General features: G+C 44.6%; 1 protein-coding gene and 1 long non-coding RNA gene across 2 annotated transcripts in view; one reads left to right on the top strand and one right to left on the bottom strand.

Annotated features, from left to right (window-relative positions):
- LOC146052764 (uncharacterized) overlaps nt 1-24,728 on the top strand; it is a 64,605-nt gene that overhangs the window by 36,611 nt on the left and 3,266 nt on the right. The gene's annotated exons all lie outside the window — the stretch shown is intronic.
- On the bottom strand, nt 12,593-15,871 carry LOC146052761 (prefoldin subunit 4-like). Its single transcript, XM_083167946.1, has 2 exons — nt 15,707-15,871; nt 12,593-12,796 (listed from the first exon to the last, which is right to left on the bottom strand). The coding sequence occupies exons 1-2, from the start codon at nt 15,854-15,856 to the stop codon at nt 12,665-12,667; spliced, it is 282 nt and encodes a 93-aa protein (XP_083024072.1). The 5' UTR covers nt 15,857-15,871; the 3' UTR covers nt 12,593-12,664.

Raw genomic sequence — 24,728 nt, 5'->3', positions numbered from 1 at the left:
TTTTTACACAAGCCATCAGCCCGATGCCCACCGCCCAGGGGCATCGGGGACAGCCCCGGACTATCAGCATGGGCTGGTAAGTCCTGGAGGGGGGGGACCCCTTCATTTGGGGGGTCCCCACTTCCCCAGGACCCCTGCCCATGCTGACCAGCCAGGGGGTTAATGCTTTGGCCGCGGGAGCTTATATAATAAGTTTCCCCCGGCTGTGGCATTACCCTGCTGGCTGGTTGTGTCCGGTGCTGGTTCTTAAAATACGGGGGACCCCCAGTCATTTTGTCCCCCGTATTTTGGGAACCAGCGCCGGACCTTGAGCCTGGTGCTGGTTTCATGAAATCAAGGGGACCCCTATTTGTCGGGGACCCTGATTTTATGTCACCAGCACCGGCTCAGTAAGCCCGGGGCAGGTTATGCTCGGGCGGGGGACCCCGCGTTCGTTTTTTTTTTGCGCTTTCCTGAAAATGTGCGATTTTCAGACATGAAAATCGCACATTTTCAGGACTAAAGACAGCGCACCAATTCGCCGCAAATCACACCACTTCGCACTTTTCAGCCTCAAAAACGCATCACATTAAATATGCGAATTTTGACTGAAAAGTGCGATTTTAAAAAGTGCGATTTGCGGCGATGTGGTGCGCGAAAAAAACATGTGCATTTAGCGCAAACCATAGAATGTCACCCCCAATGTGTTTCGTTCCGGTTAGGAACTTTATCAGAGTTTTTTTATTATCTTAAATGTATTTGTGCCTTTTAGGCTGGGAATTTTCATGTGTTCTTTAATTATCCAATGGTGTGGGATGAATTCCTCTAACGGTAGATTTATATATGGTTTTGACCTTGTATTTGGTCAAAAGGAGAAAAATTCTCTATTATAGAGCCTTTATCATAAGAGTGGCCTTGAATAGGTCCCCTATGTTCTGAGTTCGAACTGTCACTCTTAAGGTGCGTACACACGGGGGCGATTTTGTCCAAAATCGAGGGAAATATGGTTGCTGAGCGACCATATTGCCCGCAATGGGAGTGTGCACTGGCGATATATCGCCGGGTGCGCGCTTGCGTTTTTACCCCTGTAGTGATCGCTGGTCGCAGGAACATGCTCCTGGGACCAGCTGATTACCACTGCCGGCTCCCCGGGCAGTTTCTTTTTCATCAGCGACCATCTCTGGTCGCTGATGAACAGGAGAAACTGAGCAATATATTGCTCAGCCATATATTGCTCAGCAATATATGGCTGAGCAATATACAGTATCTCTCCCGTGTGTACACAGCATTACATCAGATGGTATTTCAGAACCAATTTTCCAATTTAAACAGGTACATAATCAGGAAATAATTCCACTGCTGTGTGTGTCTGTGTTTAGTCCTTGGAGTCCAGCCTTGCAGAGGTGGAGAGTGGTAGGCCCTTGTGTAGAACAGGGCCCCACTCAGGGGCGGATCCAGGATAAAATAACAGGGGGGGCACCGTGATAAAAGAGGGTTTAGGTGGGGGAGGGGCGGTGTTAGTAGCGCCAGTGTAAATGCTAAGAGAGCGGCAGAGAGAGGGTGAGAATAGGATTAAAAATATGCCCTGGCATTTAAAATAAGCAGGCCCACCATGGCGACAAAAGTGAAGGATGTAGTTGTGCGCGCACCGAAGGCGCGCTCCAGAAAAGGGGGTATGGCCACCCAACAGGGGGCGTGTCCTTGAGTGTAATGTACCACACCATATACAACTTCTACACATTATGCAACAGAATACGAGACCCCATTATACTTGCCCCTTACACATGATTCCAAATGGAATGAGCCAAAATTCACATAATGCCACATGGATTGTGTCAAAAATCACATAGTGCCACAAGGATTGTGACAAAATTCACATAATAACACACGAATTGAGCCAAAATTCACATAATGCCAAATGGATTGAGCCAAATTTGACATAACGCCACATGGATTGTGTCAAAATTCACATAATGACTCATGGATGGAGCCAAAATTCACATAATGCCACACGGATTGAGCCAAAATTCACGTAATGCCACACGGATTGAGCCAAAATTCACGTAATGCCACATGGAGTGAGGAACCACTTCCACCCACTGTGACCACCAGAGGTTTATAGAATGCCGGGAAGACCTCAGGTAAGACAAAGACATGAAGTAGCCTATCGTGTCATACTATATAGGGGACATGTACTAAGATGGGAGATCTATTTCAGATGGAATATTGCTCTGGGAAACCAATCAGATATTGTCTATTATCTTCTAGAAAAGAGGTGGGCAACAGGCGGCCCGGCCCGCGAGACACTTAGGTCTGGCCCGTCGCACTGACATATGTGACAGTGCCCCTGTATGGTGTGGTGCAAGATGGCGTACCTTAATCTGGAGCTGGTGACGGCGGCGGCTTCTGGATTCTTCGCGGTTTCTGCTGGGCAACCTGTGGCAGGGAACGGCACAACCCAAGGGACCCACAAAAGACAACGCTACTTCGGGAAACAGCGACAAATATTTATTGAAGAAAAACAACTGCACTAGTCGCTGTGATATACTCCTACACATATGCAAACATCAATAAACAAGACAAAAAAACAACCACAAAGAAAATGACATCAAAGAGAGAAATATTAAAGACAATAATATGACATCACTAGAATGCTTCACTACACCTGTAATACTATAACTCAAGGTGTCCAATGGGTGGCGCTGCACACCCTTTAACTACAGTCTCAGATATCACACGCAGTTCCTGAGAGCAATCATGGTCCCACGACGCACAAATCCTCACAGGTGAATTAGGCCCTAACAGTGTGCACACTACTTTTAGAGATATCAATAAAACAATCCTCATTCAGAGAGGGACAAGCCGATTCCCGTTACCTAGGGTAACCGCTTGTATTTAAAGGCAAAAAGACAGGCTTCAGGCACACTCTCTTTTATAAAGCTCTAACAGCAAGGAGTCTCACTGGATGCCTGGTGCAGGGCTTTCAGGACAGCAATGGGACAACACAATATCCCTGTAGCTGGGGGTGACTTGGGAAATCTGTGATGGGGCAATATGGGTACAGGCTGGGTGGGGTATAGAGCACTCCAGTACCTTATATGTTGCTGGCTCCTGCCAGTTGGACCACCAGCTGTGCTGCTCTTGTGTCTCCAGGTGCACCATGCACCACCATGCGGCTCCCAGCTCTCTGTATCACATGCAGGGGTATGGGTCTTGATGTGTGCCTCTCCACTGTTCTCCTCTCTCCCTCTGCAGGGTCACTCTTCTGCCTGCTTCCAGGTTCAAGCTACAAGCTGTCCTCTTCTCCCATTACTCTCTGGGCTGCTCTTCACATATCCAGCACACTGCTCTGCTTTGATGCTCTCTCTCTTGGTCTCTCCTGGCTGCTGCACTTCACGCTGCCCAGCTCTGGCTACTGGACACACACTACACAGTGTCTCCTCTCTGGCTGGCAGCACATGAGTCTCTTCTCTCTCACGCTGCTGCAGACTTCTCCCTCTCATCAGTTTCAGTTTCAGTTCCTCCTCACGCTCCCTCAGCCAGCTAATCAGGGGGGTGTCAGGTTCTCTGCACGTGGATGTGAGCTGGGTCTGTTAACCCCTCACATCCCTGCAGTGTCTATGAAGCTGCAGTCTTTCCTAACAGCAGCATTGGCTGCAATTAAATCCTTGTGTCACAGTCACACCTCTGGGGTGGACTGCCACATACCTCCCTGCTAGAAATTTGCCTGTCCGCAGGCAACTTACCCGGACCAATAACTACTTGACAAAGTCCTGTCAATAAACATCCTAATGGCAAAAATAAAAAAAATTGCAAACACTTACATAATAATACAAATGTCAAATTACTCCCTATCACCTGATATCTAATGTGGGCTCCCCGGGTCAACCATCCCTCCGCCACAGGTCTCCCATCCCTCTGCGGTCCAGGTGCTTCATCGACGTCCATGGATGGCGCCCACTCTCACGGCATACGACCGGCACTTAAGCACGTCTCGCCTCTCGATCTTGCCTCTTGGATCGCAGAATCGCCTGCTGTATCTGGAAGGCAAATTCTTCCCCAGAGATGGTCGTGTACTCGCCGTCCGTTACAGGCTTCCCATTGATGAAACAGGTCTCAGCCTTTTCAACTCTCTCTGCTGGTTCTATCTTGGCCTTGGGTTCAGGCAACGGTATAGCTGGTTCCACTTCTGATGGCTCCACGGTCTCTGTCACGGCCGTATGGACCACAATTTTGGGGTTTCTCTCTGGTTCAGCCATTCTGGCAGTTCTTGGCCCTAGGTTCGCCGCTCGGTAACCGGCATCATCCATTCTAGGGACGTACTCTCTTGTTGGCTCTGCAAGTTGAGGCCTAGTCACTGCTTGCTGCCTCTGGTGAACTGCCTCACTCCACATGACCGGTTTCTCGCTTGTCCTTGTGATCTCAGGTTCTGGTGGGCGGGGCATCTGTCCTGGTCGAGGGCGTTTGACGCTAACCCTTTCATTCTCGCACTTGATCTCCCTTGGTTCGGCTCTACTTCCACCATGGCTGTACTCTTGCTGATAGTACGGTGGAGGCTCTCGATGGTGTGGATAGTGCTCTGGAGCGCGTCTGTTACGTTGCACTGGTGTGCCATCTGGCCCGGTCACGTTGGCGGCCTTGGTGCCCTTCTTCCCGCTTGTCAATTCGAATTCTACAGCCTCACCGTTGCTCAGGCTCCGGAAGCTATTTTGGGGATCGGCATGCTGAATGGCGGTATAGTGCACATACACGCTACGGCCGGTATCTGCGCGTTTAATGAAGCCATACCCGCGTGGTACATCAAACCACAGGACACGACCTGCAATTCTTCTTGGGCTGGCTCGTGGTCTACCCCTCGACGATATCACACCGGATGCTCTTGCCGTGTTCTGAAACACTGCCGGTGGACCTCCTGTCCTGTGTCTTCTCACGGTCTGTGGGCATACATTGGTTCGGTCAGTGGGTAGTTGTCCTGACCTCCATGGGGGATTCCGCTTCTGTCTGCGCCTTCCGCCACATTCACGTCGCTGTCTTTCCTTTTCATCCTCCGCCCATTCCTGACGCATCTCACGGATCATCCTGGTCATTTCGGTCATCGCTCCGATGATGGCCCCAATCGCGTTCTGATTGGCTTGGGCTGGTGGAGTGGCGGTTCTTCGCATCTCCTGCGGTTCTGTGTACTGCGATCGCCACATCTTGCCGTTCACAGGGGTCTTGTGCAATCCTGTTCGTAGACGCCAAGTGTGACAGTGCCCCTGTATGGTGTGGTGCAAGATGGCGTACCTTAATCTGGAGCTGGTGACGGCGGCGGCTTCTGGATTCTTCGCGGTTTCTGCTGGGCAACCTGTGGCAGGGAACGGCACAACCCAAGGGACCCACAAAAGACAACGCTACTTCGGGAAACAGCGACAAATATTTATTGAAGAAAAACAACTGCACTAGTCGCTGTGATATACTCCTACACATATGCAAACATCAATAAACAAGACAAAAAAACAACCACAAAGAAAATGACATCAAAGAGAGAAATATTAAAGACAATAATATGACATCACTAGAATGCTTCACTACACCTGTAATACTATAACTCAAGGTGTCCAATGGGTGGCGCTGCACACCCTTTAACTACAGTCTCAGATATCACACGCAGTTCCTGAGAGCAATCATGGTCCCACGACGCACAAATCCTCACAGGTGAATTAGGCCCTAACAGTGTGCACACTACTTTTAGAGATATCAATAAAACAATCCTCATTCAGAGAGGGACAAGCCGATTCCCGTTACCTAGGGTAACCGCTTGTATTTAAAGGCAAAAAGACAGGCTTCAGGCACACTCTCTTTTATAAAGCTCTAACAGCAAGGAGTCTCACTGGATGCCTGGTGCAGGGCTTTCAGGACAGCAATGGGACAACACAATATCCCTGTAGCTGGGGGTGACTTGGGAAATCTGTGATGGGGCAATATGGGTACAGGCTGGGTGGGGTATAGAGCACTCCAGTACCTTATATGTTGCTGGCTCCTGCCAGTTGGACCACCAGCTGTGCTGCTCTTGTGTCTCCAGGTGCACCATGCACCACCATGCGGCTCCCAGCTCTCTGTATCACATGCAGGGGTATGGGTCTTGATGTGTGCCTCTCCACTGTTCTCCTCTCTCCCTCTGCAGGGTCACTCTTCTGCCTGCTTCCAGGTTCAAGCTACAAGCTGTCCTCTTCTCCCATTACTCTCTGGGCTGCTCTTCACATATCCAGCACACTGCTCTGCTTTGATGCTCTCTCTCTTGGTCTCTCCTGGCTGCTGCACTTCACGCTGCCCAGCTCTGGCTACTGGACACACACTACACAGTGTCTCCTCTCTGGCTGGCAGCACATGAGTCTCTTCTCTCTCACGCTGCTGCAGACTTCTCCCTCTCATCAGTTTCAGTTTCAGTTCCTCCTCACGCTCCCTCAGCCAGCTAATCAGGGGGGTGTCAGGTTCTCTGCACGTGGATGTGAGCTGGGTCTGTTAACCCCTCACATCCCTGCAGTGTCTATGAAGCTGCAGTCTTTCCTAACAGCAGCATTGGCTGCAATTAAATCCTTGTGGCACAGTCACACCTCTGGGGTGGACTGCCACACATATATTACTATGACAAGCGGCCCGACTATAGCCGCTTGTCAGCGCCATGACAGACATAACATAAGCTTTGCAATATGATTACTTTTTTACTGCTGCCGCCGCCGTTAATTCCCTTCTGTGCCTGCCGCGCACAGCATTACTGGAAGCGTGGGAGGGGACGCGGCGATGCGGCAGCCGCCTCTCCGCCATTGGTTGGCACGGCCGCATCACCGCGTCCCCTCTCACGCTCCCGGCAGACACAGACGGACATTAACGACGGAAGCAGTAAAAAACTAATCATAATGCAAAGCTTATGTTATGTCTGTCCTGGCGCTGACAAGCGGCTATAGTCGGGCCGCTTGCCATGTTAACGGCGGTGGCAGCAGTAATAGTGTCACCGTGTCCGCTCCCAGGCTCTCTGAAATTCTGTGCAGGGCGGGCGCAGTAGGGTTTTGGCCGGCAAATCTTTGAGGCAGCAAAACGGCTGCTACGCAGAAACGCAGCTCTCTCCTGGCTTCCCCCTCTCAAGGAACACCACACCGCACCGCACAGAGAATTATTAATAAATAAAATCAAAGTAAGGAACAGGCAATTATTTTATGTGCATCAGCCTGATGACAATGTTTGATGAGCATTGAAACGTTGCTGACAAGCCTCAGTGTCTGAGTATTTAATTTCTTTGAGTGTCCGTATGAAGCATGTCCGAGTGCTGGGATATATTACCGCTGTAATGTGGATGACATGCTCCAGACCAAGTTGTGTTTATTGAGCAGAGTGCCGGCTGGATATATACACACACACACACATACACACACACACACACGTGTAACACTGTGTGTGTGTGTGTGTGTCTATATATAGACACACACAACAAAAACAAATACAAACATTTACAAAAGTTTTAAAATACGTAGAGAATTACAACATCAGTACCGGTGACCAGCCTGTGGCAAGGCATTTTGCCAAGGCTGGACACAGCATGGCAGTACTACGATACATTAGTGGCCTTTTTTATCGCGGAGCGGTGGCCCGCCATCCGCTCTCGCAGGGTACATTCAGTTTTGCCCACATGGCTACATGGGCAAATTATCATATATATAATGAATTTGGTTTGGCATGATACCCTATACCTGATGTTAATAGGCTTACCACTGCGGGGGTGATTGAAGCTGGAGGCGGCAATGAGCAGTGGCGTAGCTACAGGGGTCGCAGCGGTCGCACTGCACTGTTGGGGGTACTTGAGGTCAGAGGTTGGGAACAACTGCCCTAGATGGTTTATAATTCCATAAGGTGTAATATTAATAGGGGTGAGGAATTCCCTTTAAACTGTATACCTGAATGCAGTCCCTATGTTAGAAGGGAAAGGGAGGGCTAGTTGCCTGCACCACACTTATTTTGCACTAGATAAAAGCCCATCACAGTGACAGCTTCTGCAATGTACTTTCACTTTGAGCTGTGACAGTTTTTAGCCCACAAAAGCTCCACCCCACCCCTAGTCCCTATCTGCTCCTACCTCCAATCTGTCCTCACAGCTCCCTCTCTCCATATCCAGTTTGAAACAGATCAGCGTCCCTGCAGAAATTGCTTTCAGTTTCTGTTTACCTATTTTAGCACACAAAGGAGTAATTTGGTCCATCTAGCTGCCTCTAATGGTCATTGACAATACTTATCCTCATAGAGGTGAGGCATAGTTAGCCTTTATTATAGATCTTAAAATAATATACCACACTTGTTGCAATGATAAAAGCATTATCTTTATTAATTATAATAAATCCTTATTAAAGCAGTAGCACTGTATTTATCTCATGATGTAAGGGTTCATTAAAGATAAGTAAAACAAGACATTTTTTCCTCAGCACACTGAGCTATGCTAGTAACCAATCTAGAACACTACATGATAATAGAATTCAGAGATATTGGTTACATATACCTGCGCAGGTGTATGCTATGCCCCCAAGCCGCGTCAAGGCTTCTCTGTATATTGGGGGTCCCTAGCACTATATCTAGGTGCAGGGTGCGGCACCCCAGAAAACCATCATAAGCTGGGAAGCCCAGTGCGGCATGCTAGTGATATACTAAGAGTATATATATGTATGTATGTATGATACTGTATGTCACATTTAACAATGTATATATTTTTTGTATTGCTGCTAGTTTTTTGAATGTAACCTCATTATGGTGTGACAATGTCATCTCTGGGTCCCTCACCCATGTGTGTGGGAATTTGTGAGGGATTACATTTATATAGCTAAACCAATTGCCTGGTACAATGGCTGATTTTTCATTTCAATGGAGACGTGATTAGAGTTTATATTTACAGATCTCAATTAGCGAAGTGCCTCAAGTAAAACACCCATATATCCATTTAACAATTGATGTTTCTATACCAGGCATGTCCAAACTGTGGCCCTTTCAGCTGTTGTGAAACTACAAGTCCCAGCATTCCTTGCCACAGTTTTGCTATTAGAGAATGCTAAAACTATTGCAAAGCATGCTGGGATGTGTAGTTTCACAACAGCTGGATGGCCGTAGTTTGGATATGCCAATTCTATACTATTCACATGTGCCATTAGCACTAGACGTAATCAACCACCTATTTTAGGACAGTCTTTAATTGTCAGACTACTTCCATTACTTGTGTATTATCTGGGCGCACGATTTTTGAATCGCATGCCACTAACTAAGGCATGCGATGGGACCCGATTTCAGGGGTTTTAAAACCCGACTGTACAATTTTTATATTGCGTCGCGTGCGACGTGATCATACCCGATTCGGGCTTATTCCCATGTTAAATGCCCTCCCCAGACCCGATTTTTGATTGTACACCCACCCTGATGGGTAATTACTATGTTAAATGCCCCCCCCCCATTGTTAACGCCAACCCTAAGCGTGGCGAGTGCAGTGATCCCGCGAGGGGCGGCGTTATGCGTCCTCCGACCTTTTCATACCCCCACTATCCAAGTCAGCGTGGAGTTGATTTTATATAGTGTGGCAAGCGCAGCGAGCCACCGAGCCCGAAGCGTGGCGAGCCCCGCAAATATATGTGAAGTAATCCACGTGCGCTCGCCACGCTTCGGGATCGCCACACTATATAAAATCAACTCCACGCCGACGTGGATAGTGGGGGTATGAAAAGGTCGGAGGACGCGTACCGCTTTGCTCGCCACGCTTCAGGGTCTGGGTGGGCATTTGCCATAGGAATCAGGCATCTGGGTGCCTGTACAATGAAAAATCGGGTCCAATCGCGTTGCATCGCATGCGATGTGATGCGACCGATTTTTAGGTGTGCAATGACAAAATTGGGCGCCCAGATAATACACAAGTACCCTACTTCCTGATCACATCATATGAACTACTGATACAGACTATATAGTCCATATCGCACTGTGTGTATACAGTGCGGTCGGTATCTCAAGAAAAAAAAAAAACAGACAATTTTGACTAGAAAGTGTACAATCTATAGTACAATCTAGTCAAAATTGTACATAAACAAATTCGTACCTAGTCAAAATTGCAGAGCGTGTAATGTCATTATCAGTGGTGTAGTCCGTATCAGTGGTTATGGCCTCTGGGGAGTTCCATGGAAATTGTACACAGTCAAATTGTTCATAGCCAAAGTCGCACTGTGTGGTACGTACGGACCTCAAGACCCTGTTGTTCATTAAGATGATATGTCAACCATTCATACTTGGGTTAGTAAATACCGAGTGCACTGGTAATAGCTTACAATGAATAACCCTAGATGTCACTAAACAATAAAAATAAAAATGGGTAAACTATTCCTAATGCTTCTCATATACTGTATACGCTAAAGGACAGAATATGGAGTCCTCGGATCATCATGTATGAACAATCTAATGCAAGGGCTCCCAGTACGGTCATACAGTTAATAGACATTATAAAATAACGGGCATATCAACAAGGTCATTTATTTTGCTCTAGATGGCACTCATGCAAGGGGAACGATGTTCCATTCATTCTCCAATAGCTAAATAATCAAAAACAGTGAGATGGACACAATGTACATGACCTTTTTTGCAAATGTTGTGAGGGTTACAGTAAAAATAGACCTCAATGAAAACTTTAGTTCTGCCTACAATAGGTAGCTGTAGAGCTACATCCAGCCTGGGGGTACACATTGCCAATGGGCTTGCAATATACAGTATAACAGACGTGCACTTGAATGGGCGAGGTGTCTGTCATTGTGTACCCAGGTTAAAGGTCATTGTAGTACCAGAGGAATGAGGAAGAAGACACAGGAGAATGGCACCTCTATACAGAACTTTTCCAGCTGCAGGTTCTTAATTATGGCGTTGCAGTGAAGTGTTGATGATGGCCCTTATTCTAGTTCACTCGCAAAGGCAAATTTCTTCTCAAATGGACAAAACCGTGTGCCCTGCAGAGGGGGGGGGGGGGGGGGGGGCAGATGTCACTTGTGCAGAGAGAATTAGATTTGGGTGGGGTTTTATTTCAAAGTGAGATCTATATTGCAGTGTAAAAATAAAGCAGTCAGTATTTTCCCTGCACAGAAACAAAATAACTCACCCAAATGTAACTCTCTCTGCACATGTTACATCTGCCCCACCTGCAGTGCACATGGTTTTGTCCATTTGAGAAGGAATTTGCCTTTGCAGAATAAGGGCCGATCACTCTTTGAAGCGCCTGTCACCAATATAGAAAGACTAGGCTAATTACTGTTCCATAATTGTTGTACATCGATGTGATACATTGCAGTAGCGTATGGGCACCTTAAGGTTCTACTGTAATGAAGAACCATATTGTATGGTACTGGTGCAAAGCAATGATGGGAAAGTCAAACATATAAAAGGATGTATTGTAAAAAAAAAAAAAAAGCTACACAGTATGCAACAGCCAAGTAGTCGCTAACAATATACATGGTTGGTAAATAAGTACATATGGCAGATATAGGGGTAACTTGTCCATTATATTAGGGAATTAGGAGTGCTGGTAATCGAAGGCACCATTTGGGTACCTTAGATCAAAGGATAACAGGATATTATAAAAACATTCCTAACCATCAAAAAAAAACACTGTCCAAAGCAAAGCTCCTAATTCCCATAACCCCCACCCTGTGTAACCTATCCCCAACTCAGACATACCTGGATCCCATCTTACCCCTACCCCACTATCTATACTAGCTAATTAACCCCTCCCACCCACAGACCCCCCCCCCCCCATAAGAAATGGGGCAAAAGCTGGGTGTACCTAATGACCTGTAAGGTTTACCTTATACAGGAAATATAATCTATGTTTGCACTCAAAGGGTTAATAGTATCCCAGCAGGGTGTAGTGAGGGTTTTTAAATGAAATTTAAAATAAGATTTTATACGGCTATTTGTCAGGGCTTTCATCTAAAACAATAAAAAACACACAAAAGAGGATAGAAGGATCTGTAGGTTTCTTCCTGCCGATACATTCTTTGTTATCATTGCTATGACAGGTGTTTCAAGGATTGATTGGCCAGATCCTCAGAATGATTGTCTCTGAGAACTAACTCATCTTTTGATGTCAGCACATTGGAGATACAGGTTGAGTAACCCTTATCCAAAATTCTCGGGACCAGAAGAATTTTGGATAAAGGATTATTTCTATATTTCAGAATATTTTTATATTTCAATGATCTTGCATTATGTTGTAAAACATATCAAACACATGAAATGCACAAATAAAATATATTTGTGTGTATAAAACAAGGTTTCAAATCATGAAACAAAGTTTGTGTACAATCTCAGACACTGAATACCAACCAGTCATTTCCTTGCAGATATTTAGTGCCAGTTTCATATCATGTCCCCAGTAGTGCTGTTACACATGTCCCCAGTAGTGCTGTTACACATGTCCCCAGTAGTGCTGTTACACATATCCCCAGTAAGTTTTCAGCAAAAAAAAAAAATTCTGGAATGCATAGTTTTCGGAATAAATTGGATAAGGGATTCTCAACCTGTAACAAGCTTTTAGGCAGAAGCACTAATCATACAATCCCACAGACACAAGAAGATAAGCTATTCTTTTTTTATTTGTGTATGATCAATAAAAGAGGAATAAATAAAAGAAAAAAAAAAACTTTATTTAGCTCTCATCTGCCTCCAGGTTGATATTGTTTCCAAACTTGGCGTAAAGATGCACTTTGAGATCTGCAAGAACCCGAAGTATAGATTCTACTTTCGACTGCAAAGATTTTATTTCTTCCTCCAATTCTTTCTGGTATAGAAAGAAAGAACAATATGTTAACACACACCGCTTAATTTACTAAGATGGGATGTTGCTATGGACAGCCAATCAGATACCATAATCTTCCAGATCTAAAAGGTGCTAAATAAATAAATTCTGATTGGCTGCCCATAGCAACAATCCATCTTCGATAGAAATCCATCTTACTAGATAAACCCCACAGAGTGATATAAAAACTGTAAGAAAACACATTTACTCATTCCAGGTGTATAACAGTGCCCAGCTCCCATGCCATGAATCACAGAAGACATCCGACCAACTGAACTTACACTTTATTATTGGTGTCACAGGACAGCACAAGACTTTGCAATGGTTACATGAAAATTAATTTGAAATTGAAGCAATCAACTTTGTAGATTGGACATTAGTCAGCACAATTAGGGGTTAACATCCAAAAAGCAAGATAGTCACATAAACCATTCAGTAGTGTAGAGCTGGGTAACCACTGGTAGATAAATCTGCAGAACAATTGGGCAGTGTGTTCTCCATACATTTGCATGCGCTTGCCCACTGAGCTGACAATCACCAGCAGCTCCCGGGCAGCTGTAAGGGCAGTCGGTGGATCGCCCATAAAAACAGCAGGATGCCCCTAGATCTTCATATATAATCGGGCATCGGCTGTGTTGCACATCTGACACGATATATCTGTGGACGCCACCGTTCACAGATATATCGCTTGTACAGTGTGTACACACCTATGAGTTAATAAAATTGAGAAATCAACAGAATTGTGCTTATTTATGCTCCAAACTATGCGAAGCATACATAGGAAACAATGGTCCAAATGTAATAGGGTGTGAGAATCAGAAAGGGAGAGTTTGAGAGAGGTTTTCCCATTTCTTTTAAAGCAGCAATCATTTACACTGATAAACCACATGGATTTTGCCATGTAATTGATTGCCGCTTTAAAAACAAGAGGGAAAGCGCTCCCAAAATCTCTCACTTTTCTGATTCTCCCACCCTATTACATTTGGTGCAATGTTTTTCTACCCTGCATCATGTAAGGTTCTGGCAGTACATCATGGTGAAGTGTCCATAAAAGTGTATATGGAGCCTTCCCCTTCATAGTAATATATTGTTCAGCTTATTTGCAGTTTATCACTGTCCTTAGATGCAACAGATCTGCAGTGTAGGTACAGTTATCTAATGTATGGAAAGTATCTTATCTGCTGAGCAACAAAAGAAAACACATCTGACATAAAAGCATTCTGCAAAGGAGGAGTTCAGCTTTTAGTAGAATGGTTATTAACTGGTAATTCCAGGTGAACAGAGTGTGAGTCTGTGTACAATGCAATAGAGAACAAGGCCGGCATGCAATGCTGTCACAAGCATAGAAAATAAAGCAGGGATGGCCATCGATGATTCAAAATCATCGATGGTTCATGGCCGATGTCGAATACTTTAGCCATCGGTGGGGGAGAAGCAGATGATTTCCATCCATCGATGGTACAGCAAAACGATGTTTTGCCGTTTTTTTTTTTAAAGTGCCGGGACACGGAGCATAGCTCCGCCCCTGACACCCACGAAGCCCAGCCCCCATGTTTTGATTGCCTCACAGACCAATCAATCGAACACAATGGATGACCATCGATATGTAAAAATATCGATGGTCATCCATAGCATAGATTAGCACTAATCGATGGTCAGTTGCAGAATTGCCATCGATGGCAATGGCAACGATGGCTATCCCTAAAATAAAGTACATTTCCAAATAGTATAAACATTTGTGTTGCTTCTACCGTATATTGATGCAACTTATAAGATGGTATAAGGAAAGTATGGGAATGGTTGGGAAGTTGAAAAAAAAAATTAGGAAGTGAGAAAAAAATAGTCAGGGTGCGAATAAGAACAGAAAGGAAGTGAGAGGAGGGGCATAGCCAATAGCCCCGATAATATTTCAAGAGAAATAAGAGATGCATGTGTTTTTTTTTTCTCATGATTTTTGTCTGATTCAATTAATTCAATAAACCCAAATTTTTGCCCAGGACAGGAAAAAAAAAATCCTGGATGACTGCTAGCATCACTGGCAATTGTAAATTACCATGGGCAACTAACCTCATCCCACAGCCTAAATCCAGTAAGTATTTTCTATGACCATGGCTTTCTTAGAGACACCGGTTGATATTGTAAAAGTCTTTGGAAAATGAAGCCAATGGAATTTTGGCATTGACCATCATGTCAGAGCAGTTTTTATTTTCCTCTATCCTTGGTAACACCTTCCTCAGATAAGCCTTCATGTTAAATGTATCAGTCAGTGCTGGTATATGTAGGTCTATCACTAGAACTAAAACAGGTGTATTCAGATACGCATACTCTGAGAACGAGTCAGCAGTAAAGCACACTTCCAATACAAAGAATAATACCCTTTTTTTACTGACGACCTGGGAAAATGCCCGGTTTTATAAAGCTGGAAAAACTCCGGGTCTCGGTCTGACCCCAGTGAAGAGCAGGGTTGGGAACTTGAATAGTTTTCATATAGAGTGGGAATATAATAGTGTGCCTGAAGCATGAAAAGTGCAGAAGTCACACACTTATACGGTGTCCATGTCGACAGACACCAAAAATAGTGAAAAAATCATGTCGACCTTTTGTCAATGTGTCGACCTAGACATTGTCTACCATTTATAACATGACCCTTTAGTGTATATGTGACAGGCAGCAGGTAAGCAGGACAATGCAGTATTCTTTGAAGACAAATGAACCAGGAAAGATAAACTCCATAATGCCTGGGCGATATCATACAACACAAGGAAATGCATACACACAGGAACTGCATAAAGCTTAAGGACCTCTAGATGTGTTTTGATGATTAATAATGACACTGAATAAATGCTTCTGCATACTATGAACAGTTCACTTCTTCCTCCACAAGATACCAACCTTTGCAGCTTCCAGCATCTCCTGAGTTTCCTCCTGGGAATGACTTATAAAGACGTCGCCAATTTGATAAGGAATAAGCTGGGCATCTTCTAACATCATGATGTCATCACAGGCATCTTCCGGATTCTGAAGCTCTTTCTGTGGGGACATTTCACAAGGAAGTCAATGTTATTTTACTACATTTGTCAATGATGAATACAGCTGCCAGTTGTATTACTTCTAGGGGCCCATTTATCAAAAAATATTTTGGTACTGCTTTCCTAGCACGGCGCCCACGATCTAGATTGTATGTGTGGGGCTGATATCTCAAGCATCTCATGCATCTTATGTGTTTGTGCGGCATAAGATACATGAGATGATGCAACCGACGCGATCGACAAGATTTTTACATTGGAATCAATGTAAAAAGCCCCCAAAACCCCAATTTTAATTGCTAACCCCCCCTCATGGGTGAAATGGTCTCCCCATTGTTAACGCCACCCCACTATTGACGCCAACCCGAAGCGTGGCAAGCGCAGCGAGCCCGAGAGGGGCGGCGGTACGCGTCCTCCGACCTTTTCATACCCCCACTATCCACATCAGCGTGGAGTTGATTTTATATAGTGTGGCGAGCGCAGCGAGCCCTGCGAGGGGACGCGGAATACATGTAAAGTAGTCCGCATCCGTACGCCACGCTTCGGGCTCGGTGGCTCGCCACACTATATAAAATCAACTCCACGCCGACGTGGATAGTGGGGGTATGAAAGGGTCGGAGGACGCGTACCGCTGTGCTCGCCACGCTTCGGGTTGGCGTTGATAGTGCTGGTGGCGTTAACAATGGTTATTGGGGGCTTACGATTTTTTATCTCATGGATGCATAAGATCCATGAGATAAAAAAAAAAAAAATCGGGTCCATCGTGTTGATTGTATGCCTTAAGTACCTTAAACTTAAGGCATACAATCAATGAGACGGGCGCCGTGCTAGGAAAGCAGTACCAATATTTTCTACTTATTCTCCCACAACATGTGTTCAATGTGTGAGTGTGTGTACAAGTATTTAGGATCATCAAATCAGTGGTTCCCAACCTCAGTCCTCAAGTACCAGCAACAGTACATGTTTTTAAAACGTGTCAGTGAATGAATGGATCTGCAGGAGGACCTGGAAAACATAAACTGTCTGGGGTACTTGAGGATTGAGGTTGGGAACCACTGATTTGATGATGTATGGGAGGGACAGCATCAAATCTGATTTCACTTGCAGCTGTCACCCCCAATAGGTTTCTATGGAGGATGCAATACTGTCAGATTAACCAGGATACTGCTCATGGTTGTTGAATATGGCATTTGCTTATGGGATACAGATCACATAATTAGCTTGCAGTGGGGTCCATTTATTATTTAAAATTTGTGGTCAATACCCCAAAAACACCCGTTTTCAGGGTAAAGCCGCAAATATTAAGTATCCCCCGAATGCAAGATGGAAGGATTCCCGCTGTGATTCCACTTGCTTCACTTGTAGCAGCTTTCCCATAGGTTTCTTGGGGGAGGTGATGCTGCCTGATGTATCAATATCGGGCAGCATCGGGTCCAGGGATACCACCATTCTGGGATGACGGTAGCCCGTTGTAGCCTATGGGATACAGGCCACACTGTTGGCAGACCACCTGGCTGAGGGCATAGCAGGGAGGGAGTACAGAAAGGTAAATCCCAGTGATTTGCTCGCACATTACAATGCGATCCTGGGAGGTAATATTCCACCCAGATTGCATTGTATAGGCGATCCTTCTTAAATGGGGTTTGCCCACCCATGCCTGCACATTAACTAACATTATGGTAAAGGCTTTAAACAATTAGGAAATAATTGAGGATATACATAGACCACAAAACACACACACACACACATACACATTGTACACGCACACACAGTACACCACATACGCACACATAGCACACAACACACACATTTATACGTAGAGCACCTCACACACTTACACATTGGACAGATACACACACACACAACACACCACATGCAGTACAATACAAATCCATACACACTACAACACACACCCAAAAACAGTACAACAAACACACAGAACACACACACTTAAACATTGCCAGGATACGCAAAGCACACTACACACACATATATATACGTAGCACACATCACAAACTTACACATTCGGCAGATACACACAACACAACACTCACAGTACAACACACACCCACATTCACTACAACACCCCCCCAAAAACAGTACAATACACAAAACACACACTTAAACATTGCACAGATACACACAGCACACTACACACACACAGATTTATACATAGCACACCTTATGCACTTACACATAGGGCAGATACACACAACACACACACATAACATACCTCTAACAGCACAACACACACCCACATTCACCACACACACCCAAAAAACAGTACGACACACACAAAACACACACTTAAACATTGCACAGATACACAAAGACACAACACACACATACTGTATATACGTAGCACACCTCACACACTTACGCATTGGACAGATACATACAATACAACACACACAACCACATACACTACAACACACACACAAAAACAGTACAACACACACAAACACACAGAACACATAAAAAATAATTTGCCGTTTATTTAACCGTCTGTACCGGCAAATAAAAACTGTACCTAATGTACCATTTCTACTTTGTTCCCCATATCCGTCTCTCCAGTCCTCCAGCCTGTCACTGCGCTCCCCGGCCAGTTGCACTGAGAAATCTTTGTCCTGGCCAATACACCCATTGATCAATACAAAGTGGGTACACTGCACTCACCCTGTTAGTCAGTTGGATATCAGGCACTGCTCTGCCTTAAGGGTTTCCCAGACTCTTTTGGTTCATAGATAATGTTTGGTCGATGGGCATGAGCGCTGCATGCATTTGTTTGAATGTTATGAGTGTAATAAGTTGAAGAATAAGACTGAGATGAAGATTTGTCACGTTACACAAAACAGTACAACACACACAAACACACAGAACACATAAAAAATAATTTGCCGTTTATTTAACCGTCTGTACCGGCAAATAAAAACTGTACCTAATGTACCGTTTCTACTTTGTTCCCCATATCCGTCTCTCCAGTCCTCCAGCCCGTCACTGCGCTCCCCGGCCAGTTGCACTGAGAAATCTTTGTCCTGGCCAATACACCCATTGATCAATACAAAGTGGGTACACTGCACTCACCCTGTTAGTCAGTTGGATATCAGGCACTGCTCTGCCTTAAGGGTTTCCCAGACTCTTTTGGTTCATAGATAATGTTTGGTCGATGGGCATGAGCGCTGCATGCATTTGTTTGAATGTTATGAGTGTAAGAAGTTGAAGAATAAGACTGAGATGAAGATTTGTCACGTTATAGTGTACAATTTACTCAATAAATCGTGAAAAAAATATGTGTACATAGAAGTACAGTACAATCAAGAAATGAAAGTAGGATTCAAAAATAAATTTTGATTCAAACTGATCACTGATAGGTGGAGGGGGTATGGATATTGTGGGCATAATTGGTGTTTGGTACACCTACAGGGGGTCCCCAGTTGATGAGAAATTCTCACTACAGTGTCACCGTAGGGGGATTTCCAATTGGGGTTCAGGTGGTCTTTTAGGGACCCCTTTACAATCCCGTTGGTCTCTTCTCCTGGAGCCTACGGTCTCCCTCAGTGATTGACTATCTTTAAGGGAGACTGTAAGCTCAAGGAGAAGAGACCTACAGGATTGTAAAGGGTCCCTAAAAGACCACCTGGACCCCAATTGGGAATCCCCCTATGGTGACACTGTGACCGTGACACTGTAGTGAAAATCCCATCAATTGAGGGCCCCCTGTAGGTGTAACAAACACCAATTATGCCCACAATATCCATACCCCCACCTATAGATTTGTTTCACAACCAACCCCATCCAAACAATTATCAGTTTGAATCAGAACTTATTTTTTTCACGATTTATTGAGTAAATTGTACACTTTGTAACATGGCAATTCTTTTTCTCAGTCTTATTCTTCAACTTCTTAAACTCCAAACCTTATCAATGCATCCATTGATGATTGTGATGGCTGGATCAGTGGATTTGTCCGGCGGGTGTAGGGAAGAATTTGGCCCATTGCACCCATTCCCAGTGGTGCATTACAGTGGTGCGGATAATGTGCGTTGCGTCATGACATCATGTGGCCAGGCCCGAGGACATGCTCCCACACTCAGGGGCTGCTCCACTGTTTGGTAGAGATGCTCGGTGCATGTGCTTTATAGATCCCCAGACCTCAGAGACTGCTGCATGCAGGTTCGGTGAGGGGAGTGGCAGTGGCAGGGAGCAGTGAATTTTTAATTAATTATGGCGCGGTAAGTAACGCCCACCCCGGACCCCACGCACTCAGCGCCGGTAATTACACACCCTAGAAACTGTACCATTGAAAGTATAGAAATTGAGGTGTGGACATGTCCCTTTCTGATTTTGTACCGATTTCTGACCCTCAGATGTTGGAGGATATGTCATACAGTAGGTGCTAAATCTCAGGAGTGGATGTGGAATTCATCAACACATACAAGTTTTCAACTCAGGAGTGTGGTGTTTCAAACAACAACACCACACCTGATTTCATTGCCATCATTGAGTATCAATGCAAACACATTCTAACATTATGGGGGAATCTATAACAAATTACAATCTTAGGTCTTTGTCACAGCATACTGTAAGATGACATTTTTCAGCAATTTTGGAAATAAAGAAACCCCAAGGTTTTCCCGGGCAACGCCGGGCGGGTCAGCTAGTTATAAATATGCCAATGGTACAGATCTAGTCTCTCTTCAATAGTTTAGGAAAGCCAGTGGAGTCATTACCAGAAAAAAGGGAAGGTCACTGGAGGTGCAGTTCAACTTTCAGGTACCATCTTATAGCTAACATATCTGTACCCACCCTTCCCATTCACAAGTGTAAACTATGCCATTAATAAAATATGTGGGCTCCCATGAAGCCCTGGCTGAAACCCGGTAGCCATTTTGTTAACCCGCTCAGTTCTTGAATCTGGCCTGCTCTTACTTTATGTCATTCATACAGTAGCGTAATTCTGTGTTTAACTAGAGTAACGTAATGAGATGCACGTACAGCAATTCCCTTACACAAGTGTAAACTATGCCATCAATAGCTTCACAGATGTGGGCTCCCATGAAGCCCTGGCTGAAACCCAGTAGCCATTTTGTTAACCTGCTTGGTGCTCGAGTCTGGCCTGCTCTTACTGTATGTCATTCTTTCAGTAGCATAATTCTGTGTTTAACTAATGTAGCGTAATAGGACGCACGTACAGCAATGCCCTTACACAAGTGTAAAGTACTGTATGCCGTCGATATCTCCAAAGATGTGGGTTCCCTTGAAGCCTTGGCTGAAACCCGGTAGCTATATCGTTAACACGCTTAGCGCTCAAGTCTGGTCGCTCATGCTGTATATAGCGTAATGGGACGCACATACGGCGATTCCCTTACACAAGTGTAAACTATCCTGTCATTGGCTCCATAGATGTGGGTTCCCATGAAGCCCTAGTTGAAACATGGTAGCCATAGACCAGAGTCTGGCCTGCTACAATATGTACTTCGACCATACTGTATACTTATCCCCATAGCCTGTAATAAATAGCATAATGAGACACACGTCTATGCAATAGTATTTTCAGACAAAAATGTCTATTTAACATACTGTACAGTTCAGTGTTGTACAATAAAGTAGTGCATCTGACACATGCGCAGCGGTGATTAAAAAAAATGACATAATCGCTGCTATTTCACTCACCTGTAACTCCATATTATGCCATACTGTCAGACTTAATGTGCCACCGTGCGACCAGGTTTGCTGCGACGCATTATTGGGACAAACGCCATAGACCAAAGAGGACACAATCTACACTGGATGGGGTGGTGAGTATGATTTATTTTCACCGGTACCTTATGGATTCTACATGTAGAAGAGGACAGGCCTACAGTGGACCCTATAGGTAAGTATATACAGTATGTGTGGTGTGTATAAAAGTTATACTTTATTACGTTGTGTTTGTGTGTTTTATTTAGGTATTGGTTTTGTTGTGGAACTACAAGAACCTGAGGGCCCATTAATGCCCCGCATGCTGGGATTTGTGGTTCTCCAAGTCCATGCATGCAGTGGAGGCTTGCTGGAGCATGTTGTTCCACAACAGAAACCAATTATTTATTCTGTGTTTTACACTTTACTGGCATCAGCCCATCCCCCACAGCCCAGGGGGGCTGGGGACAGACCCTTTAGCCCTGGCCAGGGGGTCCCCCAAAGTGTCTCATTCAGCAGTATACGCTGATTCAAATGTCTCTGCAGATGAATCCACCTGTGGGAAACATTGCATCCAACAGTCATGATGGTAATCCCAGCCCAGCCCGCCACGTCTGCAGCGCCGGCGGCCGGAACATCTCACTCCTACATCTGGTTTCCACCCCACCCCTCAACAGTGTTTTTGTGAACTTTGTTTTATACATGTTTTTTGTGATTTCGTGGATATTAAATGCTTTTATACCTTTAAGCATTTGGATTGTGTTTTCCAAAAGAACCTGCTATGGGAAGCGAGATTGAACCATTAAGTAAATAAAGTGTGGTTCCAACAGATAGTCAAGCCACTCAGAACCCATAGGATTTCACGGCGGAGCAATTAACCCCTTCCCGACATTTGACGTACATTTACGTCATGGTCGGGATGTACTTCCCGACGCATGGCATAAATGTACGTCATGACTTTAAACTGTCACCGCGTCTATAGACGCGGTGACAAAGGGACGATGGCTGCTGTCCCTGACAGCAGACATCTTCCCTCGTGGCCCAGGGGGGGCAGCGATGCCCCCCCCCCATCGGCGATCGCTGCAATTGGCTGTTCAAATGTGAACAGTCAATTGCAGCGTTTTCCGTGTTCTGTGTATAATTTTGTCTCTGCTGCCCCCTAGTGTCCAAAAAAATTAAAAGGAGGTTGAAATAATGATGGTAACATAAAGTAGACATATGGTCTTTGTTAGTTATTAACTATTTTGAGTGGTATGATTATTTGTCTCACAAGCAGAAAATCTAACATTTTGCAAATTGCTAAATTTTCAATTTTTTTATGACATTTTGGTATTTTTCACAAATAAACACAGACTGTATCGACCAAAATTTACCACTAACTTAAAGTACAATGTGTCACGAGAAAACAATCTCAAAAACACTGGGATAAGTAAAAGCAATAAAAAGTTATCCCCACATAAAGTGATACATGTCAGATTTGAAAAAAAGGGCTCTGTCAGGAAGGCAAAAACAGGCTGCGGCGGTAAGGGGTTAAGAACATAGCGCTGGTTGTTCATCTCTTTTGTTTGATGATGTTAATCCCAGGCTGTGACCTCAGTCACAGCGATGGGATCGCAAATGCAGCGAGGGGATGTCTGGCACCTCCTTCTGCATTTATATTTGCAATAGACAAAGTTGCAAAGAATCAGACCCAAAGACAGCATCATTCTGGGGGTGTCAAAAGAAGATGACTCCTGAATTTATTTACTCTAAAAGTTTAACATTTACAGTAACTGGTAGCTATAAATCAGACATTTGCTTCTATATAGGAGATTCCTCGAAACAAGTGGGATTTATACACTTGCACTTTGTTAGTAAATAACCTTTGTAGCCTTCTTATCATCTTAAAGTCTCTTCATATTCTTGTAAAAGAAATTCACTAATGACGGCATTATCAGGTTACAATGCTTTAATCACACCTTGTCTTATGCTTCACGATAATAACCGTTTCCAATAACCTTGTCTTTACAGTCGCACTATTTGTGCAGATGGCTCAGTAACTATATAGTGATATAAAACAGATCCCTGTTAACATTGCCAGAGGCAAGTTCCCACTTTAATGCAAGTAATGCCTGAATGCGGCCCGTACCAAACATTGTGCAATTAATGACCATATAATACATTAATTAAGCAGTTGTGTCTGCAGGTAATTAATGACGGTCTATAAATAAAGCAAGGATGTTTATATTCTGCTTCTCTCCTAAAGTATGGTAATGATTTAAAATTCAATAGTTACAAACAAATCAGGTAAGTAAGCATACTCATTATAATAAGGGGGTGGCTACATTAAATATTAATTTTCCATCTTTAGTGTATATCAAGTGTATATATCAAGTGTATATACTGAGTGTATGTGTGTAACTGACAATCAGGTCCAGAGGCACCTACAGCTGTACCGGGCCATGGTAATGGTGGAGGGCTAGGGAGCCTGTTGCATATCTGCACACCAAAAATGGTAATGTAGAGAGGTGTGGCCAGCCCCCTCTACATAGGAATGTAAAATCACCACTATTTATGGAAGAAAGCATGCACACGATGTACAGGGGGCGCTATCGGGTGGCGATCAGGTGCGATTGCTCACACCCCCTCTGCAGGGGTGCTGATTTGTGTTTTTCCTGGAGGGTGCTCAGGGAGGTGTGGACTCATGAGGGGGGCATGTCATTTGAGGAGGGGGTGTGGCCCTGCAGTGTGCTGGCCTGGGCGGTCCTGTGTCATGGCGTGCAGTGTCTAGTGCTGCACACTGTATACATGGAACATGGTGGTGTACCCCAGTGAACAGTATATGATACCCACAACTGTTCGAAACTCATGCTCAAAGTCACGTGGTTGCGTGCACTGACATCAGGGGCCTCCCTGGTGCTCACCTGGAACCGATTTGTCAACACAACCAGAGCTGGCGTGTTTCTGGCTGAAGCGGGGTGGCATTAACCTGCTCATTATGCTGCAAATATATGCAGCCTAGCGATCATGTCTGAATCATGCCCCTGTGTTTCGCTAATAACAACACATATCTAAATATCAGTCTAGTGCCAGTTGTTTTTTTATGTCTTTTATAATTATTACAGGGTGATTCTAATTTGGAAGTAAAGCAGGAAAAGCAACTTTATATTTGTTACAGACAATGTTGCAAAGCAAGTGGAGCAAATACATTTATATTTTTTCTATGCAGG

Source organism: Crinia signifera, unplaced genomic scaffold, assembly GCF_055691185.1.
Source record: "Crinia signifera unplaced genomic scaffold, ASM5569118v1 HAP2_SCAFFOLD_122, whole genome shotgun sequence".
Classification (NCBI taxonomy): Eukaryota; Metazoa; Chordata; class Amphibia; order Anura; family Myobatrachidae; genus Crinia; species Crinia signifera.
The sequence above is the reverse complement of the archived record's forward strand: the minus strand, read 5'-3'. Positions and strand labels throughout refer to the sequence as shown.

Excerpts from the sequence above, each read along its gene's own strand:
- LOC146052761 (XM_083167946.1), bottom strand. The coding sequence starts at position 15,856 with ATGTCCCCACAGAAAGAGCTTCAGAATCCGGAAGATGCCTGTGATGAC. Across the intron at positions 12,797-15,706 it reads AGATGCTGGAAGCTGCAAAG|AAAGAATTGGAGGAAGAAAT; the intron begins GTTGGTATCTTG and ends TTTCTATACCAG.